This window comes from Triticum aestivum, chromosome 3B (genome assembly GCF_018294505.1).
Source record: "Triticum aestivum cultivar Chinese Spring chromosome 3B, IWGSC CS RefSeq v2.1, whole genome shotgun sequence".
NCBI classification, from domain to species: domain Eukaryota; kingdom Viridiplantae; phylum Streptophyta; class Magnoliopsida; order Poales; family Poaceae; genus Triticum; species Triticum aestivum.
In genome coordinates this window covers 767563430-767572840 of record NC_057801.1, presented here as the reverse complement: position 1 = coordinate 767572840, position 9411 = coordinate 767563430, and the positions used below count along the sequence as shown (strand labels likewise).

Sequence of the window (9411 nt, the reverse complement as noted above, 5' to 3'; positions counted from 1 at the left end):
TCTTTGGCATATCCGGGTCATACGATGACATCAACGTTCTGCAATGGTCTTCATTATTTGCTAGGTTGACCGCAGGACAAGCTCATCTCTGCAATCATACCATCAATGGTCATGACTATAACATGGACTAGTATCTTTGGGATGGTATCTATCCTCATGGGCGACATTTGTTAAGACCATCTCTATGCCAAGGGCTCAAAAAAGATCTTACTTTGTCCAAAGATAAGGAGCTAGAAAGGATATGGAGAGGGCATTTGCAGTGGTCCAAGCCTGTTGCAATTGTACGAGGAGTTGCAAAAATATGAAATCCATAGACGTTGTGGAAGGTGATGACATTGCATGATCATGCACAACATGATTGTGAAGGATGAGGGTGAGACGGTTCGCATCGGTCTGGATTTTGAGCAAGTGGGTGATCCTATCCAACTTACACCACATAATCCCGATATGTTTCAAGAGTTCATCCAAAGCATCAAAAGATTCAGTATTTAGGAACTGATGAGCAGCTTTAGAATGATCTGATTGAGCATTTGTGGGCGATTCAAGGGGACAACTAGAACATATGTTGGACTAAGTTGAATTCAAATTTGAACTATTTTATTTAAAACTTTATGTTTGGATTGTAATATTATATTTGAAATATTGTTGCACTGGGATATTTGTATGCTATTTATGGATGAATTTATCCAAAGTTACTTTAGATGCTCTCGACATAAGGGAAAAAGACAAAGACGGACATTTGAGCACGTGGTTAGATGGTCGACTCCTCTATCGATGTGTTCAATTTGATGATATACGGTGGAGTTGTCCTAACCTCCAAATACAATTCACGCGTCTTCATAGGCCAGGTGAGCGACCTCGATGTAAATTATTCTTGTGCCATTGAAAATGCGTTGGTTCCTCCCCTTCATGCATTCCACATGACGTATATGAGAAGGCCGCTAGTCCGCCCTCCCACCAATCCTCAACTGAGGTATCCGCTAGGCCAGGGAATGGCATGTCACCCACCCATGAGAACACGAGTTGATGGACGGCTTAAGTGAAGGGGCAATCCTTGTAAAGGTGGGAGGCGGTTTCACGAGCACAAAGGAAAATGTTGAATATATGGTTTGTACATGCCTATTATATAGTCTGACCCACCTTCTAGTCTTTGTATAATTAAGGTTGTGGCCCACTTTGTACTCCATATATACGTGTGCTTTGCACCGATCAATACATCGTGAAGCATTGCCAAAACAATCGTTTCCAACATGGTATCATACCTACGATCCTAACCCTAACCCGTGCCGCCGCCGCGATCCCATCGGCGCCGCCGCCACCCGCCGCCGCCGCCACCTCGTGCCGCCGCCGCCGCCGCGATCCTACGCCGCCGCGCCGCCGCACCGGTCTGCCGCCGCCGCCCGCGCTTCCGCCAGCCACCGCCGCGCCGCCTCCACGCCGCGCCGCCCTCTTCCCTGCCGCGCCGCCCCCAAGCCGCGCCGCCCTCTTCCCTGCCGCGCCGCCGCTCCAGCGCCGCCGCACCACCCCTTTCGGCCATGGCCTCGCCCGGTTCCACCGGTACCTCCCGCAGCCACCGCACCAACCCGTTCGAAGGTCCCGATCCCGTCGTCATCCGCGACCTCAACATCCTCGCCCGGGTTCCCGTCATCCTCGACCACCTCACCTCCACGTACTATGCCCGGAAGACGTACTTCTCCCTCGTGTTCCGTGAGTACAATCTCCGGGATCACATCGATGGCTCCGTGGACTCCCGCTTCATGGAGGACGATGAGGAGTGGACGGCCATTGACGCCACTCTCATCCGTTGGTTCTACACCACCATCTCGAAGGACCTCTTCCACACTGTGGTCTCCGCCGACGATGACGCTCATGCCGTTTGGACCAAGCTCAACGGCCTCTTCACCGACAACGCGCTCCAACGCAAGGTCTTCTTGCACGGCGAGTTTTTTGGGTGCCAGCAGCTTGAGTCGTCTGTTGACGATTATTGCATGCGCCTCAAGAAGCTTGTTGACGAGCTCCGTGACCTCGGCGAGAAGGTCTCCGATGAGCTTCTCCTCAGCACCCTCATCGCCGGCCTGAACGATGACTTCGGGAACGCCGCTTCCAACATCCCCCTCATCACCAACCCGACCTTCCCCAAGATCGTCGCGTACCTGAAGCTGGAGGAGCGGCGGATGCGGATGTCACGCACCCGGGCCACCCACACGGCCCTCACCGCCGGTACCCGTGGCGGTGCGCCGCCCACCGCCCCGGCCCCACCGCCGCGGCCCGCCCCGGGCCCCTTCCAGGCGCCGCCGCCGCCCGGGTTTCCCTACCCGGCGCCGCCGCAGGCCCCTCCGCCCCCCGCCGAGCAGCAGCAGCGCCGGGGCGGGCGTCGCAGCCGGGGAGGCCGCAAGCAGCAGCAGCCGCAGCAGCCAGCTGCCCACGGCGGGGCGCCCCGCCAGCCGCAGCACCCGCTGCCGCCGGCGCCCTGGCAGGCTAGCCAGAACCCCTGGACGGGGGTTGTGCACGCGTACTCCATGCCTATACCGCGTGCCCCCGTCCCCGGCTCCTTTGGCGCCCGCCCGGTCCCTCATCAGGCCCTGTACGCGGCCCCTCAGGCGTACCAGCCCGCGCCGCTCTACGGCACCTCGGGCTATGGGTATGTGGCACCCCCGCCTCGGCTGGCGCCGTCTGCCCCGGCCCTCCCGCCGACTCCTTGGGATCCCGCGCTCCTAGCGGCTCTCCACACCGCCCCCACGCCGCAGCAGTACACTGGCGGTGGCGACTGGTATATGGACACCGGAGCCACGGCTCACATGGCCGCCAACCCCGGTAACCTTCTTGCCGCTCACCCCGTTCACACCGCTGCTCGCATTACCGTGGGTGACGGTTCTTCCATGCCCATTACTCATGTCGGCCATGCTGCTTTTCCTTCTAACTCCATGCCATTATATCTTTCTAATGTGCTTGTTTCTCCTGACATCATTAAAAATCTTGTTTCCGTTCGTTCTCTTACACGTGAAAATCCTGTTACCGTTGAATTTGACATGTTTGGCTTTTCTGTCAAGGATGCCCGTACCCGGATGGTGCTCCACCGATGTGACAGCCCCGACGAGCTCTACCCGGTCCACTCACCTACCTCATCCGTTGCTGCACCCATGGCGCTTTCCGCCGGAGTGGACCTTTGGCACGCTCGTCTCGGTCATCCCAACATCGCCACCCTTCGTCATATTCTTCGGAGTTTTTCCTTCACGTGTAATAAGATCGACGATCACACTTGTCATGCTTGTCGCCTCGGCAAACATGTTCGTCTTCCTTTTAGCAATTCCTCGCATGTCGCATCATACCCGTTTGAGTTAATTCATAGTGATGTCTGGACCTCTCCTGTTGCAAGTAACACGGGCTATCTTTATTATCTTGTCATACTTGATGATTTTTCGCACTATGTGTGGACCTTCCCGTTGCGGCGAAAGTCGGACTCTGTTGCCACTCTCACCGCCTTCTACTCCTATGTCTCCACGCAGTTTGGACGTCCCATTCATGCGTTGCAAACAGACAACGGGAAGGAGTTCGATAACCTTGCGATCCGCAACCTTCTCGCCACACACGGCACGATCTTTCGTCTCACTTGCCCGTACACTTCGCAACAAAACGGCCGCGCTGAGCGCGTGCTACGCACTCTCAATGACTGCGTTCGCACCCTCCTCTTTCACGCCAACGTGCCACCACGTTTTTGGCCCGACGCGCTTGCCACCGCATCACTACTCATTAACATTCGTCCCTGTCGCACTCGCGGGAATTTCGCACCTCATCACCTCTTGTTTGGCACGCCACCCTCCTATGCTGAGCTCCGCATCTTCGGTTGCCTGTGCTACCCCAGCATCGCTTCCACCGCTCCTCATAAGCTCGCACCTAGGTCTGTGACCTCATCATTCTCGGCTATCCTCCTAACACCAAAGGCTACCGCTGCTATGATCCTATCTCTCATCGGGTGATCACTTCACGACACGTTTACTTTGATGAGATGGTTTTTCCGTTCCAGCAGGTACCTTCGGATGATGCGGCCTTGCCCGCTCCTGGTGATGGCCGCCCACGTGCCTCTCTTGGGCCGCCTCCCGGCTTTGAGGGTGCCCCCCGCGCCACGGGTCGACTCTCTCCCCGTTTGGCTGCCCTAGGGGCTGCACCTCCTTCGACGCCCGCGACGCCCCCGGCGTCCCCGGCCTCGACCCTGCCGGCGGCCTCGTCCGCCGCCACGCCGGCGGCCTCGCCCGCCGCATCACCGGCGGCCTCGCCCGCCGCCTCGCCGGCGGCCTCGTCCGCGGAGGCCTCGCCCGCGGCGGTCACATCGGAGGCGGGCTCGTCTTCGTCCTCGCCCGCCTCCCCTCCGGACCCGCTGCCCCGCCCGATGACTCGCTCTCGGGCTGGCACCCTTCGCCCGAGCACGCGGTACCCCAGCGATGAGTATCTTCTCGCTGCTTCCGCCTCTGAGCCGTCTCCTCTCCCATCGTCAGCTCGAGCCGCCCTTCGGGATCCTCATTGGCTCGCTGCGATGCAGGAAGAGTTCGATGCGCTCCAGCGGAACCGTACCTGGCAGCTCGTCCCTCGGCCGCCCCGTGCCAACATCATCACGGGCAAGTGGGTCTTTCGGCACAAGACTCGTGCGGATGGCACTCTCGAGCGCTATAAAGCTCGCTGGGTGGTTCGGGGTTTCCGGCAACGCGCGGGCGTGGACTTCACCGACACATTTGCCCCGGTTGTTAAACCGGGCACGATCCGCGCCGTGCTCCAGCTAGCCGTGTCCCGAGCATGGCCTGTGCATCAGTTGGACGTGTCCAACGCCTTCTTGCACGGCCACCTGGCTGAGCAGGTGTTCTGTGAGCAGCCCACCGGCTTCGTCGACGCCACGCATCCAGATCATGTGTGCTTGCTCTCCCGTTCGCTCTACGGGTTGAAGCAGGCACCTCGAGCCTGGTACCAGCGCATCGCCGCCTTCCTGCAGACGCTCGGATTTACATCGACTCGCTCCGATGCGTCCCTCTTCGTGTATCATCACGGAGCTGACACGGCCTACTTGCTGCTATACGTCGACGACATCATTCTGACGGCATCCACTGTCGCGCTCCTCCAGCGGCTCACTGCTCGTCTTCGTGATGAGTTTGCCCTGAAGGATTTGGGTCATCTGCATTATTTTCTTGGCATTGAGGTGGTTCGACGGCCAGATGGGTTCTTCCTGCATCAGCAGCGCTATGCCCATGAGCTTCTTGACCGAGCTGGCATGCTTAACTGCAAGCCCGCTCCCACGCCAGTCGACACCAAGGCCAAGGTCTCCGCTTTGGAGGGTTCGCCTGCATCTGATGCGGCCTTCTACCGCTCGCCCTGCAGTACCTGACCCTGACGCGCCCCGACTTGCAGTATGCCGTTCAGCAGGTCTGTCTTCACATGCACGCTCCGCGCGACTCTCACTGGACTCTGGTGAAGCGTATCCTCCGATACATACGCGGCACCCAGTCCTTGGGACTTACGCTGACGGCCTCCACCTCCACCGACCTCGTCGCCTACTCTGATGCGGACTGGGCTGGCTGCCCGGACACACGGCGCTCCACCTCGGGGTACTGTGTCTACCTAGGGCCGTCCCTGATCTCTTGGTCTTCCAAGCGACAGCCCACCGTCTCCCGCTCGAGTGCCGAGGCTGAGTATCGAGCAGTGGCTAACGCCGTTGCTGAATGCTCTTGGCTCCGTCAGCTGCTTCAGGAGTTGCTTTGTGATGTTCACAAGGCTACGCTCGTCTACTGCGACAACGTCTCCGCCGTTTACCTCTCCGCCAACCCGGTCCATCATCGTCGAACGAAGCATATTGATCTCGATATACACTTCGTTCGTGAGCAGGTGGCTCTCGGGCGCATCCGGGTCCTCCACGTCCCGACGGCGCAGCAGTTCGCCGACGTCATGACGAAGGGACTGCCTACTTCTGTTTTCGAGGAGTTCAGGTCCAGTCTTTGCGTCTTCGGCGACGCTTCGACTGCGGGGGGGTGTTGAATATATGGTTTGTACATGTCTATTGTATAGTCTGGCCCACCTCCTAGTCTTTGTATAGTTGAGGTTGTGGCCCACTTTGTACTCCATATATACGTGTGCTTTGCACCGATCAATACATCGTGAAGCATTGCCAAAACAATCGTTTCCAACAGAAAAGTTGGCAAATCATGTCGGCCACGCCCTCAGAGCCAGGCGATCCATAGTTAGGATCCTATTGTCTATTGTGTAGCAGGAGCCATGACAACAATCTGCACTCCGGCTCGGCATGGGCCTCCCAAACCGTTGTTCACGAGAACTTGCAGTGGGACCCCAAGAATTGCCCCAAGTAAGCGGTGCTCGAAGAATAATCTCGACATTTTGCCTGGCCATTTTGTTCTTGACAAGTATATTAATATTTCTACTGATTAATAAACCTTAAATGTTTATCCATTTTCATGTATGCAAGAGAGTACAAGGTTCGCTATTCTTCACACAAATTTCGAAATGATTTATTCCAAAAAAAAGTTGCCGGCTCAGTGCCTGGCCACTTAAACCTGTATACAAGATGCTGGTATTGCATTGTCATTTTGCAGTCTCTTCCTTAGAAGTACACACTGCTCAATTATTTATGTTCTAGGCATTACCCCGTATACATGGGTATTATTCATGCTATCAGGACGCAAGCTCTCCTTCATAATTCATAATCGGAAATCAGACATAGCATTTTTTGCATCTAACCCAATGGAGTTGTAATGTTTGACATAATCTCTGACGAGGGTCTCCCTGTACAACGGCGGGTTGTCATCAGACAACAGCTCTTTGATCGGACCGTACATCCTGGTTGAGGCTGGGTGGAAATGCGAACTGAAAAAACACGCGATCGAGACCCTCGGTGCAATGTTCTTCACCACCACCCTATGCTCCACGCTAATGAACGCATCATTGGAGATCATCTGCACAGTTTTTAAGAAAAAAGATACAGTTCTGAACTTCAGAATGAACAAACACAATGCTAGGGTGTTGAACAAATAATTGAGGATTGGATGGTCTTAGTTTATATACCTGAAGGAGATCACCGATGTTGACGATGAATGCTCCGGGTGTCGGCGTAACATCGACCCATCGGTCCTCATGGAGGATCTGGAGGCCGCCAATTTCGTCTTGGAGAAGTATTGTCATAAAGGTAGAGTCGGAGTGCCGGCTTGTGCCGATGGCGAGTTCAGGCTGGGGGCATGGAGGAAAGTAGTGGCAGAGTAAGATTTGTCCTTGGTTGCAATCAATATCTGTCAGATAGCTCGGATCAAGCCCAAGAGCTTCTGAAAGCAGCTCGAACAAAGTGTTGCCCAAATTCATCACTTGTTTGGCGTATTCAAACATCGTGTTGCTGCAAATCAACATGTTAGCTCTGAGTTTATTTTTTGGGAACAAATGGTTTAAGTAACCTTTCCTGAAAATTCACAGAAAAGGTTTCTATGTAGAGTGATTTCATTTAGCTCTTGTCAATAACCAAGCAAGAAATGGCTCAAACTAACAATAAGTACATAGGTAATTCCATAAATAAACTCAGACCTTTACTTCTAACTGCAGATTGGTTCAGTTTTCAGGATACAGAGAAAGAGAGCAACTGACCGTAAGAGAAGAACATTTGCACATATGAAGAGAGGATTGTGCACCTTACCATCACTCCACCATTCTTCTTAATTTGCAGATTGACATACAAACATGCTAAAAATTTATACTCCCTCCGTAAACTAATATAAGAGCGTTAGATCACTACTTAGTGATCTAAACACTCTTATATTAGTTTATAGAGGGAGACTTATTACTTACTACCATGTATGTGAACCTCGACTTTTTTTATATTTGTAAGAATTAAGAGACTGATAAGAATCAAATAGAAATGATGCGATTCTCAGGGATTTGCTGCAGATACCATCAAGCACACACAATTAACTAACCCACCCGGCCTAGCTCCAGCTTGTGACAATGTTCTACAGCCAGAAAGTAAAAAAAAATGCAGTAAAACTTGCAGGAAGGCTCACCGGCAGGTTTCCGGCAGCTCATCGACGTCGGGTGGGTCGGGGGCCATTCGGATGTAGAGCGTGTCGCGCCAGTTGGCCACGGGCGACTGGTGGAGGTCGAAGTTGCACTGGTACTTGACCGCCTTGACAGGCTCCCGGGAGTAGAGCCTGGCCTTCTCGCTGCCCTCGCCGCCGTCGGCCTCGTGGAAGGCACGCACCGCCCCCACCGCGGCGGCCATGGACTCCGGAGGCACGCCGTGACCCGTCACCTGGAAGAAGCCCCACTCCGCGGCGGCCCGGCGCACGGCCGCGACCACAGCAGCGCGGTCCGCGCCGCCGAGATTGATCACCGGGACCGACGGGGGCAACGGTTCTTGGGAGGACGGTTCGTGGTGGTGGTGGTGGTCCGGGGCGCGGAAGATGCGGGGGACGTGGGTGGCGCCGGCGGCGACGAGGCCGCGGACGCCGGACATGGTCGCGTCCAGCGCGCGGAGCTCGGCCGCGCGGTCGTAGGCGGCCATGCTTGGCTTGGCTTGGCTTCGGCGATGCGGATGCGATTTCTGCAGTTTTGCTTCAACCCAAGTCAAGAGGGATGATAGCAAAGCGAGTGAGTCCTCGGCTGTAAACTCTACCGACCGGCGCACGTTGCTACTCCGCGAGATGGACCAGCGCATGGCCCGCCTCGTTTCACATCTCTCATCTCTTCCGTCATTGTTGAAGCGAGAATTGATTGAATGAACAGTGACCGAATCTGTTGTCTCTTCCGTCATTGTTGAGCGAGAATTGATTGAATGAACAGTGACCGGATCTGTTGATGCTGATCGGATTACAATGTACCCACGTCCGTCCCATGTGCGACGGTTCCCTGATTGGCGGTGAGGCGATGGTGAGGTCGACTCCCATCTAGGGTTTCTTCTCGTTCTCGGCCGCGCTTCGGTCTCACCAAGGCCAGGCTCATCGTCAACACCGCAACCAGCCCAGCCATGTCCTCCTCCGCTTACACCTGCTGTACCCATCGTCCCCGTTTGGGTCCGTACGTGCTGCCGGCGAGGAGTTTCACGTCCAGACCTTCTACCATCAGCCTCTTCCCTCTTGTGTGTTAATTGCTAGGGCACACGACCCTAATACACATTTCCTAGCTTTGTGTTCGCATGTGGTTAGGTTAGCATGGAGAAACTGGAGGGGTTGCAGAAGAATTTGAAGCCGTCCGAGGCGGAGAAAAGGGGTTTAGGATCCGGAGAGTACGAGGGAGTAGATCGAGGGAGGCGTGTTGGACATTATACTCCAACGTTCTTCTCACCTCTATGCTCCTTTGAAACTTACGACTTAGACATGAGATTTATGTAGGCCGCACATTCTTTTAATATTTCATTGACAAGGTCTTGAACTCAAG

The 9411-nt window shown here is 55.1% G+C and overlaps 1 protein-coding gene across 1 annotated transcript; it reads right to left on the bottom strand.

The window, feature by feature from the left end:
- Nucleotides 1-6481: 6481 nt before the first annotated feature.
- LOC123072301 (1-aminocyclopropane-1-carboxylate oxidase homolog 1) lies at nucleotides 6482-8684 on the bottom strand. The gene is made up of 3 exons (XM_044495861.1): nucleotides 8040-8684; nucleotides 7060-7381; nucleotides 6482-6950 (listed from the first exon to the last, which is right to left on the bottom strand). Exons 1-3 carry the CDS (start codon nucleotides 8537-8539, stop codon nucleotides 6696-6698), a joined length of 1077 nt encoding a protein of 358 aa, XP_044351796.1. The 5' UTR covers nucleotides 8540-8684; the 3' UTR covers nucleotides 6482-6695.
- Between the last annotated feature and the right edge of the window lie 727 nt (nucleotides 8685-9411).

What these genes read in the sequence shown, in the direction of transcription:
- LOC123072301 (XM_044495861.1), bottom strand. Translation starts at nt 8,539, where the DNA reads ATGGCCGCCTACGACCGCGCGGCCGAGCTCCGCGCGCTGGACGCGACC. An exon ending in GAGCTGCCGGAAACCTGCCG is followed by an intron (nt 7,382 to 8,039) that starts GTGAGCCTTCCT and finishes GTTGATTTGCAG; the next exon opens with CAACACGATGTTTGAATACG. An exon ending in ACATCGGTGATCTCCTTCAG is followed by an intron (nt 6,951 to 7,059) that starts GTATATAAACTA and finishes AAAACTGTGCAG; the next exon opens with ATGATCTCCAATGATGCGTT.